This window comes from Phyllobates terribilis, unplaced genomic scaffold, assembly GCF_046119375.1.
Source record: "Phyllobates terribilis strain yellow unplaced genomic scaffold, ASM4611937v1 Scaffold_4__5_contigs__length_816908805, whole genome shotgun sequence".
NCBI classification, from domain to species: domain Eukaryota; kingdom Metazoa; phylum Chordata; class Amphibia; order Anura; family Dendrobatidae; genus Phyllobates; species Phyllobates terribilis.
In genome coordinates, this window is record NW_027362764.1 from 631,125,769 (window position 1) to 631,153,019 (window position 27,251).

The window sequence follows — 27,251 nt, forward strand, 5'->3', positions numbered from 1 at the left end:
ATTGACCCATGATATGTTTTTTCCTATTCTCTATGCAACAAGTATTCTTCAGCACCATAAATAAATCCGCCAAACTTTTACAAAAATTTATGTAGCTTGTGCCATAAGACAAAAAAAAAAAAAAACGTACCGAGCGGTTATTACTTTTTACACCCTTCAGAAAAGCGGCGCTTCATGACAATCAGTAAAGGGTCCAAGGTTTAGCACATACAGATATACCGGATCAATTTTTATAGCCTTATTGCAATATTTAGATATACAGTAGCCCCTGATCACATGTATGTTACTGACTGAAGGATTGGACAGGTTAGGAACCTCCCTATAATCTTGTGAACTTATAGAGTTCTCTTTTTGTGATTGACATGTGTGTCTGCCAATGTTGTAAGATTTAAGGAATTCCTTTGTAGGTCCTGTATGACATCACTAACCTATGTTTTATAAACCTTGGGGTCCGGCCCACTTTTCATTGTAGCCTCAAACCCCTGATGAAGCTAGTTATGGTGAAACTAGTTGGGGATTCAGCTGATCATTTTTACTAGCAATGTTTGAGAGTTGGTTCATACTAATCAATGAGGTGTTGATCCGCGGCCATACCAATTACCGAGTGCTTTGTGATACTATAATAAGAGTGAGCCACAAAATAGGGGAAGCCAGTTGTTATCTGATCACATTACTAATATTACTAACCTTATGTACTGGTTATATAAGATCAAACGTCAGTATGAATGAGATTGATGCTGAGAGATTCAGTCCGAGAAAGAGCTCAGTGCTAAATCCCTGGGAGACATTTGTCCATTAGGAGTTTTTTCATACCAATAATATCCATCTCCCTCTCTGTCCATGAGTTTCCCCAATTGATAGGTTTACAGAAGTATTAACTAAGATTTAACCCAGTATTTGAAAATTGTTTCAAGTTAGGACCAACACAAACTTGTGTTTTTAAACTGCACAAACTGATAAGGTGATAAATAGATAATAAAGATTACCTTTTTAATAATCACACAACCTTTAGTTAGGGCTTATTTGCCTTTTGGCAACTTGTAAATAAAGAATCAATACCATAAGCTGGTTCTTAGGAACAATTTTTTTGGGTCTGTGAATGGAGCATGAGTCACAAATGTGCACTGCCACTAATTCTAGAAGGGATGAGAGGTCCCCGTTCTGCCGATTAGTGCGGGTCCCACAGTCAGACCTCCACCGATCCACAAGTTGTCACCAATCCCATGAGTAGGTGATAATTCGTTTTAACCAGAAGACATCTTTAGTATTAGAGCCTAATATACACTGCTCAAAAATATAAAGGGAACACTCAAATAACACATCCTAGATCTGAATGAATGAAATATTCTCATTGAATACTTTGTTCTGTACAAAGTTGAATGTGCTGACAACAAAATCACACAAAAATCATCAATGGAAATCAAATTTATTAACCAATGGAGGCCTGGATTTGGAGTCACCCCCAAAATTAAAGTGGAAAAACACACTACAGGCTGATCCAACTTTGATGTAATGTCCTTAAAACAAGTCAAAATGAGGCTCAGTATTGTGTGTGGCCTCCACGTGCCTGTATGACCTCCCTACAATGCCTGGGCATGCTCCTGATGAGGCTGCGGATGGTCTCCGGTGGGATCTCCTCCCAGACCTGGACTAAAGCATCTGCCAACTCCTGGACTGTGGTGGATGGAGCGAGACATGATGTCCCAGATGTGCTCAATCGGATTCAGGTCTGGGGAACGGGCGGGCCAGTCCATAGCTTCAATGCCTTCATCTTGCAGGAACTGCTGACACACTCCAGCCACATGAGGTCTGGCATTTTCCTGCATTAGGAGGAACCCAGGGCCAACCGCACCAGAATATGGTCTCACAAGGGGTCTGAGGATCTCATCTCGGTACCTAATGGCAGTCAGGCTACCTCTGGCGAGCACATGGAGGGCTGTGCGGCCCTCCAAAGAAATGCCACCCCACACCATTACTGACCCACTGCCAAACCGGTCATGCTGAAGGATGCTGCAGGCAGCAGATCACTCTCCACAACGTCTCCAGACTCTTTCACGTCTGTCACATGTGCTCAGTGTGAACCTGCTTTCATCTGTGAAGAGCACAGGGCGCCAGTGGCGACTTTGCCAATCCTGGTGTTCTGTGGCAAATGCCAAGCGTCCTGCACGGTGTTGGACTGTGAGCACAACCCCCATCTGTGGATGTCGAGCCCTGATACCACCCTCATGGAGTCGGTTTATAACCATTCGTGCAGACACATGCACATTTGTGGCCAGCTGGAGGTCATTTTGCAGGACTCTGGCAGTGCTCCTCCTGTTCCTCCTTGCACAAAGGCCGAGGTAGCAGTCCTGATGCTGGGTTGTTGCCCTCCTATGGCGCTGTCCACATCTCCTAGTGTACTGGCCTGTCTCCTGGTAGCGCCTCCAGCCTCTGGACACTACGCTGACAGACACAACAAACCTTCTTGCCACAGCTCGCATTGATGTGCCATCCTGGATGAGCTGCACTACCTGAGCAACTTCTGTGGGTTGTAGAGTCCGTCTCATGCTACCACGAGTGTGAAAGCACAACCAACATTCAAAAGTGATCAAAACATCAGCCAGAAAGCATTGATACTGAGATGTGGTCTGTGTCCCCACCTGCAGAACCACTCCTTTATTGAGTGTGTCTTGATAATTGCCAATAATTTCCATCTATTGTCTATTCCATTTACATAACAGCATGTGAAATTGATTGTCAATCAGTGTTTCTTCCTAAGTGGACAGTTTGACTTCACAGAAGTTTGGTTTACTTGGAGTTATATTCTGTTGTTTAAGTGTTCCCTTTATTTTTTTGAGCAGTGCATAATGGGTGGTGTATGTCCGATGTATACCTCCAAACATTCACTACACACTGGGCATGCCACAAAGACCAGAAGCTTTCCTGCTTTCTACTAGGTACAGAACAAAATGTACATAAATAAAATGTACCCAAAGCCAAGATCACACAGAACACTACATGGCGTTGAGGACGCCTCCAAGACGTCATTATAGGGAGCATACAGGGCAAGCATCACCCAGCCGCATCCTCCCAGTCATCACAGATTCTTGAAGTGTCTTTCAAAGGTTCTTTCTTCACCATCATATTTTGTCAATTATAATCTATGGTATATCATATACTTCCAATAAGGGAATTTCATACCAGACAACCCATTAGTTAAGTGTGTTATATGGCGGGCAAATATTACAGGCCTGCTACTATCTGTCATTTGGCTTTACACCCGCCGTACAATGCCGATGTCTGATCACTATGTCAGCTGTAACTCCTAGTTCTTCCTCAGTGTAACAACATTAAGAACCTCAGGGACAGGAAGCAGTGCCAAACTAAGTTTCCTTGGGGACATAAAACATTAATTTGCCGTCCTTTGGGCAAGCATCAGCCTCATTATCTGTCAGAACACAACACAGAAACAACTAATTCATTTGTGTATCCAAGGCCGTCCAGAGACACCGGATTAATCCCCTCAGCAACATAACGGCAGCAGACTAGCTTTGGTTTCCCGACTATAAAATACCTTAATTGATTTAGGATTTTAGTTTTGGATGACATCAGTATTGCCTTCACTTATTAACTCTGATGACTAAACTCATGAGTTTCACCTGGATCCTGTAAGGCCATGTGCACACATTCAGTATTTGGTCAGTATTTTACCTCAGTATTTGTAAGCCAAAACCAGGAGAGGAACAATCAGAGGAAAAGTATAATAGAAACACATCACCATTTCCGTATTTATCACCCACTCCTGGTTTTGTCTTACAAATACTGAGGTAAAAAACTCACCAAATACTCAATGTGTGAACGTGGACTTACTCTCCAGAATTACATAGTTTATAGGGCCAAAAAAAGACAAGCGTCCATCCAGTTCAGCCTATTTCTTGTGCACTGCAGCTATTCCACAGCGTTGATCCAGGGGAAGGCAAAAAAAAACAAACATGCGGTATAGGCCAATTTACATCATTGAGGAAAAATTCACTTCCTGACACCAATGTGGCAGTCAGATTAAATCCCTGGATTAATTAACTAAGCATAAGATGTAATTTTATTGTTCTCAAGAAAGGCGTCCAGACCTCTCTTGAACTCTTTAAGTGAGTTGGACATCACCACTTCCTCTCCCAGAGAGTTCCAGAGTCTCACGGCTCTGACCGTAAATTCACGCTTTCTATTACTACTAAATCTCAGCTACAAAAAGTACAGAATGGTGACCACAACTAGGGACATAATGCAGGCTGTAATGCAATACTAATATGTGCCATGAGGTCCATGACTAATGGCAAGGGGACATGACATTTTCATTAGTGCAAAACAATAGTAAAAACGTGTATTCAAACCTTTATGGATGCCCGATCCCATTGCTTCCCTTCACACAAAATTCTGACTGCAGCCACTTAACAGCTCAACTCAACGAAAACTCCATCTTATGTAATCTCCAAAATACACCATAATGGCGGCCAGAATTCAGTATATTTACATCAATCACTCGTGGACTGCTCAGACTATAAAGGTCTAAAAAAAAAAACCAGCACTGCATAGTAGAGCAGCTGTACGACATCACACAGCTGCAGAAGCGGGAATCAGGTTGTCAGACACATCCTTACTTCTCATATAGAAGGCAGTGACTGTTTATTACCAACTCTGCCTTCTCTATCGCTATACACACAGTGCTGAAAAAGCGCTAGTTAAAATGATTTGGAAGCACCCATACCGCTTCCTCATCCTGACACAGCAGTCATGTGATTGCTGGGTGGGAGGAACAAGGATCTACTGGATTCCAGGAGACCCACACAGCTCTGCCATGCAGCCAGGAGCCAACATTTCACCTAATATAACAGCCCAAGTTACAGGGGGAATCAGATTTAACAAAAAAAAAAAAAAAAAAACAGCTGCCAATCCAAAACTGCTACAGAAAGGGGGATACATTTTTCATTTTTTAAATTTTAGAGCTCCTTTATGGTCATACAAAAAAGACAAACAAGGTATGAAAATAACATAAAAATTAGGCCCAATGTATCATGAAAAAAATTCAAAAATGATTTGAATAGCCACAGTACAGAAAAAAAATTAAATGCGCGTGGTGCCTGGCCTTGAACTGGTTAAAGAGGCTCTCCACCTTTGAGGCCATTATTTTATTTATTTTACATGTATTTTGTGCTAAAACATTTTTTTTAAATGAGTTTCATTAAAGTTGTTGCACCAATTTGTCTTTTATATCCTCTGTGTTGAAGTGTCTATCGCAGACCTCAGAATGAGCCGAGTATATGTCAGTCATCCTGCTATAAAAGGTTTGATGGCGGGTTTGTAAGGGCGGGTTAGTACCAAAAGATCAAGCAAAAGAAATGTATTTACCTGCATGTTCTCCGTGTTGATCCTCTGAGGTCTCCACCTCTTGTTCTGGAAGAAATATTATTAAGATTTAAATTTTGTACAAAAGTCCTTCGCAAATGCAAGAATAAAGTAAAATCCCGTAGATGTCTCAGGCCGTTCCATTACAACAGTCTTGTAGCTCAGCCAACTTTCCACATTAAGAAGTCAGATTAACTTCCTGTATAAATGCAATAAAGGCCGTGCGCTTGTCTATGCTCTATTGAATTTCTGATAATCCCAGTAAAGAGTAATAAAGATGTGTCCTTGTCCTGTCTTCCTCACTTTCACAGTCCAAGATGGACTTCTCTGAGTCTAAATAACTGAAATTAATAAACCAGCTGATACTATGTAAAAACTGGGAGAATGCAGATCCATGATGTATAGAGAACTGAACAGGAGGGATGAGCGGACCCGTGGATGTTCCGGTTCGTCGGTTTCGGTCGAACTGTAGTCCAAAGTTCACTTCGGCATCAGAACTTGACCCCGAACCCAATAGAAGTCAATCGGAACCTGAACTTTGGTGCTGTAAAATGGTCATAGTAAGGGGTGAGGGGCAGCAAAATGAAGCAAAAGGGGGATAAGAGTGGGACAATTGCCCTGCAAAGAAATGTGGGTAGGGAAATTACTTAAAATAACAGAATAAAAATTAAAATAAATTTATAATCTTGAAGGTGGAGGTCCAAATGGAGGAGGTGATGGACATGGCGGAGTAGGAGGTAGCCAACACTGTTTTTGTAGGTTTTTTTTTTTTTGTAAAGGGAAATGACTAAAAATAACAGTGAAAAAAAAGTAATCTAGAACCAGGATGCGAAGGTTCAAGTGAATGAGGAGGTGGAAATGGACGCGGCGTAGGTGGAAGAGGTGGTAGTCAACATTGTGGGTTTTTTTTTTTTTTTTTTTTTTTACTTGGCATGGCGGTGATGGCTACCGATGTGCCCACAGCCTAAAAGCTAGTAGATTGGCTGTGCTGCAGTCACTCAGCAAACTTTATTCGGCATCGAACCCTAACAATAAAATGGACTTCCAGGAAAAAATCTATGTTCGGAGTTCGGCCGGTTACAAACCCCGAACTTTACAGTTCGGGTTTGCGCATCCCTAGTGAACAGTGTATTTAGTATGCAGCGGAGAAAGAAAAATAGGATTGGCAGAACAAATGCAGCAGATAGGATCACCAGCATTAAAATTCGGAACACAGGAAGCAAAAATACTACAGCTGAAAGATTGTCTGGTCTGGGCATCTTTGTATTCTCACACAAGAGTGTTAACCCCTTCACCCCCAAGCCTGTTTTCATCTTCCTGACCAGGTCCATTTTTACAATTCTGACCACTGTCACATTATGAGGTAATAACTCTGAAACGCTTCAACAGATCCCACTGATTCTGAGAAAGTTTTTTTTGTGACGCATTGTACTTTATGTTAGTGGTCAACTTAGATCTTTAATGCGTTTGTGAAAATATGGGAATTTTGGCAAAAATTTAGAAAATTTCACAATTTTCAAACTTTTAATTTTTATACCTTTAAGCCACAGAGTTACTGTATTTTTCGGACTATAATAATACGCACTAGACCATAAGACGCACCCCAAATTTTCAGGAGGAAAACAGGGAAAAAAATGGAATGTGTCAAATGAGGGTTCGTCTCCGTTCGAATTCAGCTTACAGGCGAGGGGCGGCGGCGGAGATGGAGCGGGGACCCAGGAGATGTTCGAAGGTGCGATGCTGAAGGGTGATGCTGGGAGTCTCATCCCAGGCTGAAAGAAGAAGCTGCTCGGCAGCAGGAGTTGGGTGATACTGCGGGTACTACGCTTGGAGCAGGGGATGTCTGGAGGTGCCATGCTGCGTGACACAGGGTGGTAAGAGGGTCTGTCAGACGGTCCTCAGCTGTGTGAGGGCTCCGCCGGCATTTTGTGAAAGTCCAGAGCCTCTGCCCTTCCATGTTCTCTATGCGGTGGACTCCGGGATAATGGCCGCTGGAGGCGGCATCTGCACAGATTAAGATCTCTGCACTGAGCTTTTGTTGGGAAAATTTTACATACCATTTTGGATCACATTTATCCTGCGCTCTATGCTGAGCACTTATATCGGGTTTTCCATCTAAATCTCTGAGTGACAAGATTCAGATAAAACCTTGAGGGATCCATTCACCATAATGAGGCAGCAGAGTTACTCTGGACTCAGTTTGGCCTTGGTTTAGCGAAGTCTGGCTTTTCAGAGGTGCACGAAACTGTGGCGGACCACTCTTTTATGCACGCCTTAAAAGATGGACACCACCGGATCATAGGCCAGACGACTTTCACGGTGCCTACATCTGCCTAGTTCTAGGGAATCTTCCACCGGGGGTTCCGTCTGCATCACGTATTTCAGAGATTTACACAAAAACCCAGGTGTACGCGCTCAGCATAGAGCACAGGATAAATGTGAGCCGAGCCTTACTGTGTTCTTTAGGAGGCACAAATCAACAGCAGGTGAAGAATTAGTTTTATTTTTTACGCCGTTCCTCGTGCCGTATAAGTGATTAGATGACTTTATTCTTTGGGTCAGTGCGATTACAACGATACAACATATACAGGTTTTTTTTTTATATTTGGCTGCTGTCACACAAAAACACTTTTTTCCCAAAAAAGTTTTGGATCTCCATATTTTGAGAGCTATAATTTTTCTGCATTTCTGCCAACAGTCATGTGAGGGCTTGCTTTTTGAGGGACGAGTTGATGTTTTCATTGGTACCATTTTCGGACACATGATATTTTTTGATCACTTTCTATTCAAATTTTTGGGAGGCAGAATGAACAAAAAAACAACAATTCAGGAATTGTTTTTTTTTTTTATGCCATTCCAGATGTGGTAAAAGTGATGACCGCTTTATTCTTTGGATCAGTACGATTACAGCGATACCACACATAATTTTTTTACATTTTGCACAATAAAAATCATTAAAAAAAAATATATTATTTTTGCATTGCTTTATTCTGAGAACTATAACTTTTTTATTTCTCCACTGACAAAGCTGAAAGATAGCTTGTTTTTTGCGGGACAAGATGACATTTTCAGAGATACCATTTTCATTTACATACGTCTTTTTCATCGAGGTTTATTCCACTTTTTGTTCGACTGTTTAATGAAAAAGCATAGTTTTTTTGCTATGCTATTTATTTTTTTTTAAGATGTGCACTGAAGGGATTAAATAGTGTGACAGTTTTATAGATCAGGTCGTTCCGGATACGAAAATACCAAAATATACGTACTTTTTTGTTTATTTTAGTTTTTACATACATACATGTATTTATTGTTATATTTTTTAATTTTTTTTCTTTTTAAAAAAAAAATGTAAACTTTTGTTTATGTTTTTACTTAGTCCCTCTATGGGACTTTTAACTTTTATTACTTTGATCACTGGTATAATGCATTGCCATGCACTAGAACTGCAATATTGCTGTCAGTGAGACACTGGTAGAACGCATTTTAGACCATGCTCTCAGAATCGTCTAACAGGCACGCCGTCGCTGGCTGAACCGGAGGTCATCATGTGAACTTGGGTTGTAATGGCAAGGATCTGCAGCACGCGATGACATTGCGGGGGTGCTAAATATTTCAAGAACGACAACGCTTTTAGAGGCAGTAACCGACAATATCCATTTATGAAGAAGGGAATAACACTTTAAAGGGAATAGGTCACTAGATATTTGCTACCCCATCCAAGAGCAGCATGATCTTGGGCCAGAGACTCTTAATTCCAGCGATGTATCACTTACTGGGCAGCTTTCTGTAGTTTTGCTAAAGAGTTGTGATAGAGTCACTGTTATCTGCTGCAGCTCTAGCAGTTCTCTGAATGCTGAGCTCTGTATAACCCCACACCACTGATTGTCAGCTTTCTGCCTATGCACAGTGTACACAGAAAGCTGCCAATCAGTGGTGGGGGTTGGGTTATAAAGCTCATGAATATGGAGGACTACATGGCAGGTTTACTAATCCTCTAATGATAATCTCCTGCTGATAAAACAGTGAGTTTATCAAAACTACACCAAGTAGCCCAGTAAGTGACATCACTGGAATCAGCATGTTTATACCATGCTGCTCTCAGTTTAGGTGGCACACTCCCTTTAGACAGTCTAGAACTGGTGAGTCTTGGGACCTGTTCTGTATAGACTGGAAACATACCCTGTGCACATCTGGCTTAGAGTATACTTTGCAGCTATGTCCACAAAAAATTGTAGCAGGTTCGGAATACGGTGTCATGCTACAATTCATCACAATTGTATGGCTCAAGGACACAAAATATTATTATAATGGGTAATATCACTAAAGACGCAGATGGATATACAAACCTTCTGTCTTTTCACTTGGCCTATCGTCCACAACTGGATTTTCTGCAAATAAAATAGTTTTATGAGAAACGGTAAAGATAAGGAATATTTAAACATGTTTCTTTTGTACACTGAAAATATAGTTTCAGAAAGCGATTATATTGAATGTCCAACAATAAAACAGATTATTGTATTTTGCCCATATAAAAGGTGTATATCTAAAATATTTTTTTTACACAACTTTATAAAACAAGAAACCATGGTCTGAAAGGACAAATATACTGGTAACCACCAAGATTAACCGGACATAAAGGCTATGGACACTAACACTTTCTAGTCATCATTACAATTCGCTTACTATTTTGAAGCAGATTCTGAATACCTACTTCACATAGCTAGTTGTCCTGCTGCTTCTAGCACAGTTCTGATAGCTGTTCCCAATCTCTCTCTGCTCTCCCTTCTCAAAGGGGTTGTCCGGCTTTGGCGTACAAGCATTCTCTGGTGCCGGGAATGGGCGGCCATGTGACCACAAGAATGCAAATGGCAGACTACCGGCCACATTCTGACTAGACGTATCAGTCCTTGCTCAATTCACTTGTATTGAGCAAGACAGCACACGTCTAGTTGGCATGTGACTGGATGTATGCAAAATCGCATACTTGTGGTCATGTGCCCACCTGCTCCGACACCAGAAAATCCAGAAAGTGCGTGCAGACATATAGTGAGTGCAGACTACCCCAAGGCCAGGCAACCCCTTTAAAGGGACTCCTAAGGATCAGGTTAATGAATGTTGCTGGTTGAACAATCAGTTAATGAACGATCTCAAGGCCGACTCAGCCACATACATTTCAATCCATAATGCCTGTTATAATACTTCAATCTGGCCATGCAGGTTTAGTGACACCAGATGACAAATGAATAATCATTCTGGGAATATTTTTTCAATGAAGGATCGTTAATAGTTGAAAGATCTTTTTTTGAATGAAAGATAATTTTTTTCAACTTTTGGGCTGAAAAACAAATTGGTTGGCTAAAACAATTGTTCCTTAAAATTTTCGTCTTTTTAGCAAGTTTAATCTAATGAGTATGAAGTCCTTTAGCGTTAAAGATAGCAGCAAGAATGTGAAGGAAGATTAAGGCTATGTGCCCAGGTAACAGATTTGATGCAGAGCGTTTTTGCCTCTCTCTGGCAGAAAAAAACACATGCAGATTCACATTTGTTTTTTCTGCCAGAGAGAAGCGTTTTTTCAGCGTTTTTACATGCGTTTTCTCAAGCACTTTTCCAAGCGATTTTGAGCATCACTTGGAAAAGTGCTTGACAAGTTGGTCACACAATATAAATCCATGCAACCGGCATGGATTTATAATGTGTGAACAGCTGATGCTTTAAATGCAGCATCTATAGTAAAAAAAAACAAAAAAAAACCTGTATATTCACCTCTCCGGCAGCCTCCGGTCTGCTTTCCGGTCTCCTCCAGTCTGCTCCCGGCCGCGTCTTCGCTCTTCAGCGTCCCGCAGTGTACTGTCAGGACCTGCGGTGACGTCATTTAGTCAGCTGATGGTCACACGACCATCACCTGACCGCTGACGTCAGCGGTCGCATGACCATCAGGTGACTAAATGATGTCACCGCAGGTCCTGACAGTACACTGCTGGACGCTGAAGAGAGAAGACGTGGCCGGGAGCAGACCGGGGGCCGCCGGAGAGGTGAATATACAGGTTTTGTTTATTTTTAACTTTTTTATTTCTTTTTTTCACCGTGTGGTAGCCGGGATGAAGAGGAGTTGTAGTATCGCCTTCATCCCAAGTACCACACGCACCGTGATTAAGCTGCAGTGTAATCGCGGTAGAAATGGTCATGCTGCGTTTTGCAAAGCAATGCGAATTCGGCGCGCAAATTAGCGCATCATGTGCACAGCACATCCAAATTCACATTGCTTTGGATGGCAGACTGTTTTACAAGCGTTTTCGCGGCCGTAAAAACGCTACAAAAACGCTACGTGGGCACATAGTCTTAAGGTGGAAAAATAGTATAAATAGGGAGAAGTGCACACAGCAGTGAGAACTGGCAGGGGGTGAATCACACAATCTGTGTATCTGCAGGAAAAGATGAAGAGCCTATGGTAGACTGCATGGGGAGGCAGAAATTACACTCTAGCATCAGTAGAAAAGATCCCTCATCGGCTGTAGGAGGAAAAATCAGTAACTGCATCCTGTATGGATCACTGGAAGGGGCATGTCCACATAACATAAGTCTGAAAGCAGGAGCAAGTTTAAAATTGCATATCAGGGGGTCTGAACATGAAAGAAGGCATAAAATGAAGCCTTAATTTTAGTGCAACTACTTTTAATGGGTTGGTATGGCACCTAAAATGTCCTTTCTAAAGATCTATATTTACACCTTACCCACTTTTGTAATTAGCTTTATTATACAATACCCTGCACTTCTCCATATCCTGCTAATTCCTAAACGCATAATTTTTTTTTTTTTTAACTTCACTTTCTGTGACGATTCGTTTGAGAGAGCTTCAAAAAGGACATCACAGGAAGCTGGAGCTGCACTCGCTTCCCCACAGCGTCTATCACCCCTCCAGGAACAGGACATCACAGGAGGCTACAGCGGCACTCATTTCCCCGTAGAGTCTATCATTCCTCCATGAACAGGACTTCATTAGGGCGCAACACTGCAATTACTTTCTACATTTTCTTACATCGCCGCCCCCTCTGAAGAAATCCTGGTTCCTGGTGAGTGCAGCACCAGCACTCAGCTTCTATCTCCGTGGCTGCATCTTCTAACTGTGAAAGAAGACGTCGCCAAGGGGCAGAGATAGAAGTATTGAGTAACACCAGCGCCACCTCACAGCTTCTAGCACCTTCCTCAAATGGATGCTCATTAGGGAGTGGTGCAAGAAGCTGCAAACAGAGCAAGACACTGCTGGGTCACAAGAGCATTGTAAACGGCAAGTGTCATCCACTGGTGCGGTGGTGGCCTCTCCTATGCATTGATGTGCACACTGGCTTTTGTAGCCTTTCATTTTTCATTTGTATTACATACGAAAAGAAGAACAAATAAACCCAAAAAGTGCTTCTATCAATATAACATTGCATAAACTGCAGCACATGACGAATATCAGTGAAGAGCAATCTGATCCTTACCAGGTACTTTATTCTGCTCTACTTCAGCATGCTCGTGAGCTACAAGAAAATGCAAATGTTACTGCAACAGGTAAAGAGAACACAGAATATAGGAAAGAGGCGGACAGGATCTTGTCGTAACTCGTGTCCTGCGGCTCAAACATCCCATGACATGTTGCTGCACCGTGTCAACCTCAGTACAAGTGATAGTGATTGAGTCTGTTACAGGTAAAAGGCTCTTTAATTATGACCTAACTATATAACACCACCATAGATGAAACTAGAACAAATAGCAAGGAATATTGGTGCAAAAACGTGGATCTATTTATAAAAACTCCTTCCCGAACAGGCAATTTTTCCTTTTCGCACATTTGGCTTATCCTCCCTTTTTCAAGAACCATAATGGTTAAAATTTTCCTATCTACATAGCTGTATGAGGCTTGCTTCATGAGAGACGAGTTGTAGTGCGGAATGAAATGATATAATGTACTAAAAAGTGGGAAAAAATGCCTAGTGGAGCTAAACAGCGAACAAGACGCAATGCGGCCATTGGTTCTTGGGTCCCGTTTTTATGGCATTCATGCATGGTGAAATGACCTGGCAAGTTTCCGTTATTGGACCTATATGAGAGCTTGTTATTTGTGTGGTGAGCTGATGCTTTTATCAATACTATATGGGGTACATACAACATTTCTATTGTATTCTGGGAAAGTGCAGTGAGCAACAACAACAAAAAAGCAGGAATTCTGGTGTTATTTTTTTCCCTTTCTTTACAACATTTACCCTACAAATTAACTTGAGTTCATGTTTTCATAGATCAGGCTTATATGGATGCAGGAATATCAAACTTCAACAATTATTATTATTTTTAATTTCTTCATTGGTACTTTTTATTTTCATTCCCTTAGTGGACTTAAACCTGTGATTATTTTATTGCTTATTCTGTATACTGCAATACCATGGTTTTGATGGGGGGTGGAGAGGTAACGGGCGCTGGAATAGTCGAAATGATGCAATCTTTGCACCTAAATGCTGCAGTTAGAGATTCAAGTAGTTAAACAGCAGAGATTAAAGCTAGCCCCTATCGCTGCTGTTAGAGGCAGGTTTTGGCTGTATAAGCTAGCCAGCACCAGCAGTGTACAGAGCAGGCCAAGCTAATGAGCCCATTCCATACACCCGCTCCCAATGTGTGACATATATGGAGGTCACATGTCTGAAATAGATAAAAAAAAACCTTTAGAGAATGCAGTACTGTCACTGCCGAAAGGAAAAACAACTACATAATATACACACAAAAGAATGCAGTAGCGCTTTGTAAGCACTAAGATGTATGCAAACAGTGAATATATGAAATTAGGAGTGCATTACTGCTATATAGAATATACTTGCAGAATGAAGATACCTCACGCATAAATTGGCCAATTCATGAGAGCCCATCAGCTACAACAAGTTTTACCTTCCTTTGATGGGACCCTAAACCTAATATTTTGCTGCACCAAAACCCTGAAATTTACAGTACCAGCAACTGTCATACACATGCTGCTTATTTTTTGTCTTGCAGATTTGAAGCATATCAATTCTTTCAGCATTGTTGTAGCGTTTTTCACCCATTCAAAAGAACAGAGAAAAAAATAATTAAAAAAGTGGCAAAATCGCATAAAAAAAGGGTTGAAAACGTGCGTTTTTTAGGCAGCGTTTGTCCTCCCAAGACGTTTTCGGTGCAGAAATTTCTGCTGTAAATATTTAATGTGGGCACACACCTTAAGGTTGTTTATTTGTAGCAGAGGCCAGTTTGATACATTTTCGGTAAAAACTTCTCATGGCTGGTGGGCTCACATGAATTGGCCAATTTGTGTACCAAGTACCTTCATGTTATAAGTATATTGTATTTAGCAGTAATGCAGTCCAAATTTCATATATTCAGTAAGAGATATATATATTGGTTTCTAGTGAATATAAAAGGGGTATACCCCATCTTGTATATTGATAAATATGTAAAATGGGAAGACTCCTTTAATAGCAATGCAGTATATGATCTGCGGAAGGCCATTACTTACGACTCTCTGGTTCCTCCGTTTCAGCTTCTACATAAGAAAGCATAAAGAGATATAATTGGTGAAAATGTCAAAATCATTTTTGTTCAAAACAAAAAGCTGAACAGCACAAAACATACCCCAAGAGATCATCTATAAGCAGCACTGGCAGCTGTCGGATGGAAAAAGTGTGAGGAGTAATAACAAGGGGAAAAAATCAGACACGTCCATTTTCATTGGCAACACAGATGAAAAGAACCAATAAACATCTATGAATCCGTGAAAATCACTGATGGCACATGGATGGCACATGGATGGCACATGGATGGCATCAGTGTGCTGTCCACGCGCTGTCCGTATGTAACAACGCAAAGAATATGGGAAGCTTTGTAATGTATTTATGCATACGTGAAAAACACTGATGTCTGAACAAGACCCAAGGCCTCATTCAGCTGTCTGTTCGCGTATGCAAAAAATCGTGAGCGTCAGTGTTTTGGATCCGAGTGTCATGAATACATAAATTACAAAGCTTCTCCTATACATTACTGATTGCTATTATTGATTGTACACTGATGCCATTCATGTGCTGGCCGGGATTTTTCACGGAGCAATAGCCTTGCAAAGGTGCTGGTCATTCATGATGCCGGTAAAAAACGGACATGTCTCTGAAATTTTTGCACATGAACACACAATTTATATGAAAACCATGGATATAACACGTATGTGAATAACAGACGTCTGAATAAAACCTTAGGTTACATTCACACATCTGTGGGACACGCTAGTGTGAAGAGCACACTGACCAATAATTTCATTGATCCACTCGCATATCAATCTTATTAAATGATCCATGTGTCCGGTTCATGAGATGCACAGCAGGTCATATTCTCATCCATTTTGTGGATTAGCCTTGGCCACGAAAATCTATGGACATCTGTATAAGACAGATGACACTGAGGACAGACTTTGTACTTCAGTGTCCCACCCAAGTTTCAGACATTTTTAACTCATCCATTGCTCGTGTCAATGGATAAAAGAAGGGTTCACATAGTCTAACCTGCTACAGTGAAAAAAAATGGATGCAACTAGGGTGACACCCAAGGAATAGAAAAAAATAAATAAAATTGTTCTGTTTCTCTTGGATGGTAGCACACAGTTGTGTGACTGTAGCCTTAAAGCACCACTCCAGGGTTTTGTTTTTTTCACCGCTGGAGTGGTGCTTTAAGCGTCCCCTGCTGCTGCTCATATACTTACCCTCTGGCATTTTTCAGTGCCGATCCAGTCCCGCGGCGCCATTTTGTGAGCGCAGCTTCTGACAGGCCGGACGTCAGAAGCTACATCACAAGCTTTCAATGCAAGTCTATGAGAGCCAGAACGAGGCCACAACGAGGCTCCCATAGACTTGTATTGAAAACTTACCTCCGTGCCGCTCCATGAAACACTGGAGTGCACCAGCAGGAGACGGACCAGATGGCGGTAAAAACAGATGAAACCGCCGGAAGGCGAATATCAGACAGGGGGCAGGGGGCTTTAAGTACTACTCCAGCGGTGAAATAAAAGAAACACGCTGGAGTGGTGCTTTAAGGCCAGTGCAGGGCCTGAGGGTACGGTGTGTGCGACACTGGGAATCTCGCCTTGAATGCCTTCATCATATGCTCTCCATTCAGGCCCAGCACAGTATTGGCTCTGTGTTCCTTTCACTTGCATATTGTGCAATAGCAGGAAAGCCAACAACTCCCTGCACATATGCAAATAGTGTGAAGACCGATCCATGCAGGAACAGATCAGCACCAAGATTCTATAATAGCATTGACCATACCGTACAAGTTATACCGCACCTCCACTCCATATACTCCGGAGCTTGTGTATATACAACCATATCTACACGGAGTATGATGCTTTCTGCATTACCGGGCTCCTACTGATCATTAATCATTTCCTGACATTTCTAATTATTGCTGTGTAACTTGCACAAAATCCTCTTAACATGCATTTCTGATTTAATTGGCTAGAAAAGTATTGTGCTTACACAAGCAATGCGTTATTTATTGTATCATACGTGCCGGGTCATATTATATCATCATATACTTATCACATGCAGCTAAACGGTTCTTACCATTAACCTCGTCTTCAATGTCATCACTGAAAACATCTTCTGTAGCTAGAAGGGAAAGGAAAGGAATAGTGAGCGGCTGAGGAGTGTAAAAAGTGGAATTGCTAAAACAAAACACTGTAGTATTTAATACCCTGATCTCATTAGTAAGAGAAGTGATAATAACCGCAAAATCTCAACTCAACACTTTCACAAAGCTAATTGCAAGTTGGAGCGAAGTCTTGCCATGTCGGCATAAAGAAGCATAAAGAAAGCCGACCATACAAACACCTGACTATTACATCCTCTGTACAGCGAGGAGATCCATAACGAAGCATCAGAGACCAAGGTTACTGCAGATCTGCAGCGCAGGAAGAGAAGACTTATAGATTAATAATGCCATACAGGGGCACAATCACTAAGGTCACCAGTCAGCAGGATATTCGACCCCTAACAAGGTATGAGGGTAAAGCCCCTTTAATGCTTATTGCACTCATACATTGCTAGTACAATATTGTTGAAGTTCTAGGCTCAACAGCAGCCAGTGGGCACTTCACTCCTCAGATCTGCTGTACTTCACCGCCCACCGCCGGCCTCTGGACATTGACTGACAGGTCACTCTTCCCTCAGTGACCGGTGTACCCTGCACACATGCTGTCATTGCCCGGGTTCATTGTAATGACAGTCGTACACTGAGCTCCTAATGACATTGGTGGAGTTGGCAGATTGATGTCGCAGTGTCATCAGGAGCTCACTTAGCAGGATCAGCTCCTTGTGATGAAATAAACCTGGGCAATGAGGGCACCTGCACAGGAAAGACAGCACACTAAGGGAAGAGTGGCCTGTCAATTAACAACCAAGGGCAGAGGCGAGCGGCAAAGTACAGCAGAGCTAAGGCGTGACATACCCGCAACAATGCACTTTCACATAAAATTTCAAGAATAAATTTCTCAAAAATGCTTTAACTAAATTCTACTAGCAAGGAATGACTGTAATAAGTATTAAAGGGGTTTTACCAGAATACCTTTAGTTAGGGGTCGAATAATCTTCTTTAAAGGCTTGTTTCATAATACTAAATGGGTAAAATTGCAAATCAGCAACTCTAGAACAGAGGTTTCCTAGTTCTATTGTGTACTGCTTGTTGCCTAGGTTACCGGCCACCTAAAGAGAGCTTGCAAGTGCTGCTTTGTAGCGATCTGGATCTGTGGATTAGGCCTCATGTTCCTTCAATACTGCAGAGACAAAGTTGCTTCTGCTTGCAGAATGGGAAGGGAAAGCACACAGTTTACGCCATCAGCTGTGCCATGCTGCCGGCCAGAGCTGTCAGACTTCCGGAACGCATGGCCCAAGGCAAGCAGGAAGCCGAGGGGCTGGGAGCAATACCCTTCTGAAGAGCGATAACAAGAATAACCCTTTAAAGGGACCTTCAAGTCGATGCTGGCCATGTACCTAAACTGGATTAGCCAATAGTCGAATATCTTTGGCACCCTACAACTCCCTCTCCCCAGGACATTTTTAGGGGACGTAAGTATTGCAGACAGTGGCTTATCTTCCTCTCCCAACTACATTAAATTATGCCATGTGCATGGCCAGCTCTACAGCATTAGCATCATGGACACCTCTGTAATGCTGGTGAGTAGGAGATATTGTTGTTTGTCTACAGCCTCACCCAGCCAGAGGAAAAATAAAAACCCTTTCACGCTCTATGGCACGGATCCATGGCAATGAAGCTTCTACTGTAATTATCTCAGCAGCACCTTAAAGGGGTTATAAACGCAATCTTTTACCAACCCATAATCCTGGTCTCTAAGGACACATAAATAAGCTCGTGTGTTTTACACTCGCAACAAGAAAGTCTCAGAAGATGGCTATAAGGTATAAAGCGTCCATTTTACCCCCTACATTATCTTCAGCGGTTTCTAGATTTAGATGAAAAAAATTACATTAATTTGATGTTGAACAAACAAATAAATACAATCAAAAGCTTTAGTTGTTGGTGGTCTGGACCACTTTGCATTGTATTTTACCTGCCTTGAGTAAGTGATGTTTTGGGAAGCCCTCATTCAATAGCACTGTATTGTACCTCTAGGTCATACATAAACTCCGGCCCATGGGCCAAATCTGGAATGCATGGTGGTTATATTTTGCCCGTGACACCAGAACCGCCACCCCTATGTGAGCCCATTATTCTGTACGGAGGACTATGGGGAGCCCATTATTCTGTACGGAGGACTATGGGGGAGCCCATTATTCTGTACAGAGGACTATGGGGGGGGGCCCATTATTCTGTACGGAGGACTATGGGGGGGGCCCATTATTCTGTACGGAGGACTATGGGGGGCCCATTATTCTGTACGGAGGACTATGGGGGGGGCCCATTATTTTGTACGGAGGACTATGGGGGGGCCCATTATTCTGTACGGACGACTATGGGGGGTCCATTATTCTGTACGGATGACTATGGGGGGCCCATTATACTGTTTGGCCAGCAACTTTGTCCAGGTTTTTCATTTTGGCCCTCTGTGTGTTTAAGTTTGACATCCCTGGTCTAGGTGGATCTTGAGGCAAAATCCGCACCAGAACCCACCATGTCCAATATCCTGAGGGGTTTCGGTTACAGACATTTTAAGCCGGGTGATTCTCTCCCACCCCTCGTTTATAAAAAGCACTTCTACTGATCTTTACTATGTAGTTTGGACTATCCGAGATGACCCAGGATGGTGACAAACAGAAAATGCATCCATTTAAGGGCAGAGTTGGAGGTCCCTTTGTGTGTTGCCCCATGGTCTACTCAGTCATAGTGCAGATCAGTGTATCAGGAAACGCTTTCTGCTACGCTGCTGAGTGCAGAGCAAAGTGCGATCAGATGATGTGACCTTCTTCTCCAACCTCCCCACCCCACACTCAGCGCTTTAATATTGGAGCTGAATGCAGCAGGTTCCGCTGGGGACAGGAGCTACTGATCCAAGAGACGTGCATCCTTCACCCCCCAGCGCTTGGGCAGCAGGAACAGCTAAGCAGGAACCCCTGGTAGTTCCTAATGCCCACAACATGGCGGGAAAAGCCTGAACAGAGCATTTATATGGGCGATGAATGCAGCAGGGGTGGCCGGCCACAGGTTGGTGAAGGAACAGCTGAGGCAAGTGCTCAGGTTAGTGTAGCTGGAGAAGCTTTCCACTATATGCTTGGATAAGAGCTTGGGCACAACTGGTTTCTTCTCCTCCCCTTTTACATTTCTTTTCAGCGCTTTGATATGGGTGCAGACTATGGGTGTGGCAGGAGCCGCTCTACACTACACCTGTGAGTTGGTGGCGCAGCATCATTCTCCCCCAGCCCACACACCCCGGCTGGTGACTGGGGGCCACAGTGTCCCACCATGAACAATAACATATCACGTCTCCCTCTATTGACACATATATAAAAATGCCTTAGTGTGTCATGTGGTCATCTATCCACATGGCGGCAGTATTTTGGTTACAAACAGGACACAGTAAGGAGTATACATATATACTGTATATCTTTTAGATCCTTTACCCATTTGTAGCAATTTTAGTTGTGGCCATAACTTGCCTATTAATCAATGGCTTAAATGAGGTTTTACGAGTGCCTACAATTTTAAAAGCAAGATGATTAAATAGTGCCGGACTTAGAAGTACAATCATTTCTGTATTGAGGCACGTTGCTGATAACCCGCAGCACCGGCCAGTCTGTTATTCAGATAGATTACTGCTCCGCTTTCTAGGACACAGAATTACAAAATCATGACGATGGTGGTGGGCTGAGGGCACGGCCAGCTTACTACATCACCAAGTCTTCTAGGTTCTAGACTTACAATGTGGAGAGATAAAGGAAGGTGTTACCTGCTGCGTCTCTGGCATATTCCTCTGCTTGCTCAGGCACAGCGTCTGCTTCTGGAAAATCTGCAACACACCAGGGAACAGGACGTTAATAAAAATAAAAGAATGTTCCTACACCTAGATATATCCAGTACGTCAGGATTTGGTGAACAGACCCAACGAGTCCTCCATGTATAGTATACAAGTCGCCTTCCATACCTGACAATTCTGCTGGCTCTTCCTCTTCCAGTTCGGTTTGAGGACTATTTTCATTTACTGAAAGCAAAACAATATTACGAGCTCGGATAGCAATGTTTGTTAGGAAAACAATACTGACATCTTGTGGTTCAGTCCTTCAAATCCTGCTGTATACGATATAAGAGGAAGCCCACCGTGTGCAACTTCAGTGGTCCCATCAATAATAACCCAGATCTCCGGTACAATTCACTTAGCCCCTTGTGTAACCTGATATTAATGGCTCAGGGTGAAGGAATAAGAAGCTCCTATTCTCTCACATAGGAGAAGTTCTGCGGTTCTCGACACATTGAATGGAGATGAACAGCTCTGTTACATTCAATGTTCACATCCGGCCATCACCGGAGCTAATAACAGGTGATCGGGGGGTGCCGGGTGTCTGATCTCCACTGATGTCCTATAGAAGACCCATCCTAATGATAGGTCACCAATATTATAGGCCCGACCAACAGCTACAAATGTAAAAAATAATTCAAATTTCCTCCTGGACATTACTTTTTTTTTTCAGTAAACCAAAACAAACAAAAAATAAAAACCCATACCTAAAGAGCACAAAATTGCTTAAACTTATTCTGTGGGATATGTTAAATTTTAGTGAAGGGTTTATAACTAATATATACGGTAGCTGTATTATAATTCAACATTATAATTGTGCTAATGTGGAACAATGTCCACAACATGTATCAGGTTACATCATCCAGATGTTTTTCAGGTCTTAACCATTTTATTTAGCTTTTTCTGAAATTTCTGTTTTTAAATTTGATAAAAAAAAAAACTCCCATGGCTCTGATTCATTATTTGCATTTTTTCAAGTCACTTTTCTTTTTTGTTTTCTGGTAATCATTACAGATTTTGCGTCATTTCAAAAAGTCGCAAATGATGAATCAGCCGAAAACATGGAAAACCTAAACTCCAACCACAGAGGCGAACAAAAAAAAAAAAGACCTGGTGAACACAAACTAGACTTTAAATATTTTTTAGTTCATTTTTTTTTTTAACCATTATGCTAAGCCATAATTGCTCTTAGACCCTAAAACTAATCATAACCCTTAGTCTAGTTAGGGTTAGTGTAAAAAAGAATTACAAAAAAAAAAAATAATTCAGTGTCATGTTTTGTAATTTCTAAAATACTATAATTTTTTATTTCTTTTAATTTTTATTACATAGGTGACAATTTTCCTAGTAAGGGCAGCTCTCTCAGCAGATCTCAGTCTCTCCTTTCTCAAAACCAGAAGTGAAAAGAGAGGAGGGGAGCGCTGCAGGAGAGCTATAAGCGTGGTCCCCATCCTTGTCCCCAGTTGTAGGTTAACATGGGACATTGAGATTTTAGCACTACTAGAGGTTATCTAATTCTAGGGTATCATCATAAAGGGATGGCGCTGTAAAATTAAGCCCGTTATACAATGCTGTAAAAAGGCACACTGGCAGTCAGCAAAGCATTAGTGACCGGCCCATGCACATACAGCATGGTGATTATGTGCAAACACAGGAATTTGGACTTGCGGGGATTTTCAGACCAGGAAACTTTTGTTAAAGGAGTTGTCCAGCACCAATCACTTTTCCATGGGAAGGTGAGACGCACTGATGACATCACAACTTTTTTTTTTTTTAAAGTGCACCTGTCAGCAGGATTGTGCTTAATAAACCACATACACTGCCAGATGGACGCCGTTACACTGAGTAAAATGATACCTTTGTTGATGAAATCCGTCCAGTGGTTCTTTTATAATCTTTATTTTCATTCTTGACATAATGAGATGCTCGTGCTTGGAGGTGGCCTTTGGGGAGGGGCTGTAACTCGTGCTCTGATTATGTATTCATATTTCTGCCTTCTGACAGGTCACTGTGCCTTCAGTGACCTGCCTTCTATTTTAAATACTGCCTGTGCAATTTGTGTGCCAAACCTGAAATTTACATGCACCAAAATGGTAAGCGCATGCGGAGTGGCATCTCTTGGTTGCCGAGAGATTCTACTGCGCTTGCGCCGTCATATTGCTGCAGCCAAATTCTTTTTTCTTCAGCAAAATGGCGCCCGCTTGCCGATAGATTCTACTGGAGGAAAAAGAAATTTGCCTGCAGCAATATGGCACCGGGTTTGCACAGTAGCATCTCTCGGCAACTGAGAGATGCTACTGCGCATGCACGGGCGGTGGGGGCCACTTTGGTTTGGCACACAAATTACACAGGCAGTATTTAAAATAGTAGGCAGGTCACTGAAAGCACAGTGACCTGTCAGAAGGCCAGAGATAGGAATACATAATGGGAGCACCAGTTACAGCCCCCCCACCCCCAAAGGCCATCGCGAAGCACGAGCATATCATTATGTCAGGAATGATAAGATGATAAAAGAACCACTGGACAGATTTAATCAACAAAGGTATCATTTTACTCAGTGTTACAGCGCCCACCTGACAGTGTATGTGGTTTACTAAGCACAATCCTGCTGACAGGTGCGCTTTAAACTATACAAGTAAGGTATGTGTACCCGGCGCCTTATTCACGCGGATTCAGCTTGAAAAAGCTAAAAAAGTGTAAGAGAGAATGAACATAGGCGGTGCAATATCAGAACAACATGCGCTGAAAATTTTCCATCCTTTGTAACCTCTTTAAGGCTTCAAAGGCTGTGAAGTGGCAAAAAGTGGCCCGATTATTCTTCCACCAATATTTTATATGTTAAAAAAAAAAAAAAAAAAAAAAATAATAAGAAATAGGCAGCAAGATTTCCACAAAATCATCTAAGAAAATGACAAACTATGCAGTTAGATGGCATTTAAAAAACGTTGTGTGTACACATCCCTACGCTGGTTTGAACCATTCCTTTTTTTGGGAAAACACTATTATTTTACCACAAGCACAGCAGACAAATGTTATTGTACAATGTGTTGAGGCTTGTAACATTTCGGTGGTTTCTAGCGTTTGGGAGGGCTTATTTGTAAAGCGAGTGAGCTCAGAGTACGAGGATCTGGTGGAATTTAGCTTTTTGTTTTCTGTGGCTGTTTCCATATGAACAATTCTAAGACAATATCTCTGTTAAAAATGCAACGAAAGCACCGTATTTAGGAGCACAAAGAAACACTTTGAAATGTACTTTGTTTTCCTCCTGGAGGACAACGGCCATCAGATGGATAGCTGTATATGTGCTCTGTACTGCACACGCTGAATGGAGATGTTGGAACCTACAGTTTTATTCCATTATTAGAATGGAAATCCACTTGGCATGGCTGTAAAATAACTAACCTCATGCTCAAGATTCTCCAAGATGACACTACCACTACCTTGTAAGGAGCCAATTCATCTCATGGAGATAATGATGTTTAAATAAAAGAAAAATATAAATACCTTCATCATCATCATCATCATCATCATCATCATCATCAAACACCGCTTCATCAGCTGGTTGGTTTATCAAGTCTTTATGTGCTTCAGATTCTTGATTTTCTGGCACGTGGGTCTCTGGGTCGTTCTCATCCCACGGTTCTTGTTCCTCTGTTGCTGGCTCTACTTCGGGCTCTGCAGGTTCTTCTGTTTCATACTCATCCTCTCTAGGTACAGGCTCTTCTGTGTCTGTATTCGGAGCATTGAGAAATTCAGTTTCTGCCTCCTCTACCTCTTGCTCATATTCAGGTTCTGGGTCATCTTCTGGATTTAAGGTTTCTTCCTCCTCATTGTCATCAGCAGCAGCTTCGCGCTCCAAAATATCCTCAAATACCAGGTCTTCCGCCACAGGCTCGTCCACACTAACACGTTCCTCTATTACTAGTTCTTCCACCGGCTCTTCTTTTAATTCTAAGATGGTGAAAACAGTTAAAAAAAGGTCTATAACGTCTGGCAATCCATCACAGAAGATAAAACGTATGTCCAGGATTTTTAGAAAACATGTAATTGACAGGGAACTGTTGACTACACCCTGCAGCCAAATCCATCAGTTTCAGTCTACAATCTTATTCCCTTCATTCAGATTTACACCCCCAATATGTAGTTTTCAACCCTTACATAGCTTCAGATTTTTCGCATGTGGTCATGTGGCATGTCCCTCCCAAGGGGTATTCCTATCTCCAAGATCCTATCCCAACATGTACTAGGAGTAGTAGTAAATATTAGCAAATACCTCCAATTAGAAACGTAATATAGTTCTTCTGATTCGCCATGTCTTTTACCCCATGTGCAGGGCATTGCAGTAGCTTAGGTATCCATGGTTACAACCACTCATAGTGACAATTAGTTACTTAGTTGTTAGTGGATTCCTATACCATGGACCATGGATACCTAAACCACTGCAATGGCCCTGCACATTGGGTAAGTGACATAGCGAGTCAGAAAAACTATACTACATTTCTAATTAAAAGGTATTTGCTAATATTATTACATCTACTACATACTGAGATAAGATCTTGGAGATGGGAATACCCCTTTAAATTCCCACATAGTTTTTGACGTTGCGTTTTCTGACCTTTGATACATTTTTTGAAATACACAACATATCAATTTCTCTTGTGGGTACTCCGAGTTATACCAGCAGATTTTCTCCATAGAATTTCATTAGATACAGAAAATCCACAGGTAAAAAAACACATGTAATCCACACATGACTGCATCAATAACATTTGGTCAAAGCCAAATACTAGGAAGTATAAAAAAGCAGCTTTCTTTAAAACATTACATATCAAGAAGAGATAAAAACTGATGTGTAAAAAACTTGATAAAAGCGCGAGTAACCTAATAGGTGCAGAAATTCAGCAACATAAACGTACCAAATACTGATCCTGGGAACGTAGCCCAATATTTGCTGGACAAAGAGTCTGTGTGTACAGGATGCTGCTGCCTTCACTAGCTCTCATGAATTAGCACCGCTCTATTCTATGCAGCTTTCTCCTACAGCTTAGGAGGAATCTTTTCTGCCTTATGCAGACACTAAGGATATGTGCACAGGGTAGGGATGTTTTTTCTGAATAGTTTTCTTCGTCATCCTTTTATTCTTTTACAAGGCAGCAGTTCTTATTTTCTATATAGAATATACAGGTTTCAAAGTTAAACAAATGGCTGAAATCATGCAACCAATGCCTTACACATGCTGCCTGTGAATTGGGCAGCATATAGCAGCTGTCTGGCTCCCTTTGAAAAAAGCTCAAAAAAACGTAATAGTAATTTTGACATCGCTGTGCATATAGTAATTCTGTTTATAATTTTTCAGCGCTTTTTTTTTTTTTTTTTTTTTAGGCAGGATTCGGAGCAGACTCAGCTGAAAAAGACGTTGTGTGCAGTGATTTTTATCATTTGCAGAAAATAAAACTAAACAATTTTTATTCTTGGATCAGATTTTCATAACTGGCAGTTTTTACCATGATAGTTTCATTAGTTTTTCTCAAACACAAAAAAACACTGATGGAGGATTCTCAACCTTCAATCAAACAAACAGCACTAGGAAGTCATTAGTCTGTTTGGGTCTGTGAAAAATTCACACAGAAGATCGCCAAAAGGGGGCCAGTGCTGACAGTTCTAGGTCAGGACAGCCAGCTATATTTAAGAAGTTACACAGTCTTTACAACAGCAAAATGGTAGGAAATGTGCATTTGAAGATTATATAGAAAGTTGCTTATTTTGCAAAATACAAAAGTCAGTACAAAGGTGACCATAGCCTAAAATTTAAGGTGCTAAAACAAAAAAACTTATTGTGGCTAGTTATACACTGACAAGCTTTGTAAAACAGAACCAAGATCGACACATTTGTTCCCTCCATTTGTGTACTAAATGAAATTTCTACTAAGCATACCTGGTTCGGAGGCAAGCGACCCATGGACACTGGGCTCCACGGCATCTTCTAAAGAGAATTCACTTGCATCATCTAATGAAACATAAAAAGGGCTCAAAAAATTAATCTCAGAGGTGTGAAAGGGCTGCTTGGATCTAATTTTTTTTTTTAAGGCTCAAAGTGGCATAAGCAATGCTTGTTTTTTATCTCCACTGATCTGAAGAAGGTCAGTACTGGAGCGTTGGGGGATCAGTAGAGGCAACAAGTGCTTTTTAAGGTCACTCAGGCTTCTTAATCATCGGTCAGACAAAAGGTTTAATTCCAATATGGATGTGGTCTGCCTTCAAATCCCACCAAGGACAACATCTGCAAGGAGCTTGTATGTTCTCCCCGTATTTGCGTGGGTTTCCTCCGGGTTCCTCCCAAACTCTAAAGACACACTGATAG

General features: G+C 41.7%; 1 protein-coding gene across 7 annotated transcripts in view; it reads right to left on the minus strand.

The window, feature by feature from the left end:
- ASPH (aspartate beta-hydroxylase) overlaps positions 1–27,251 on the minus strand; it is a 223,493-nt gene that overhangs the window by 125,418 nt on the left and 70,824 nt on the right. For 6 of the 7 annotated variants that reach the window (XM_073679342.1, XM_073679345.1, XM_073679344.1 and 3 more), the window contains 9 exons: positions 26,826–26,897; positions 24,395–24,841; positions 21,020–21,076; positions 20,825–20,884; positions 16,989–17,033; positions 14,897–14,923; positions 12,861–12,899; positions 9,726–9,767; positions 5,383–5,427 (listed from right to left, as the gene is read on the minus strand). In XM_073679342.1, the coding sequence (XP_073535443.1) occupies positions 5,383–5,427; positions 9,726–9,767; positions 12,861–12,899; positions 14,897–14,923; positions 16,989–17,033; positions 20,825–20,884; positions 21,020–21,076; positions 24,395–24,841; positions 26,826–26,897 (834 nt within the window). Of the gene's footprint in view, positions 1–5,382; positions 5,428–9,725; positions 9,768–12,860; positions 12,900–14,896; positions 14,924–16,988; positions 17,034–20,824; positions 20,885–21,019; positions 21,079–24,394; positions 24,842–26,825; positions 26,898–27,251 lie in introns of all 7 variants that reach the window. The other variant, XM_073679343.1, reaches the window with a different exon arrangement.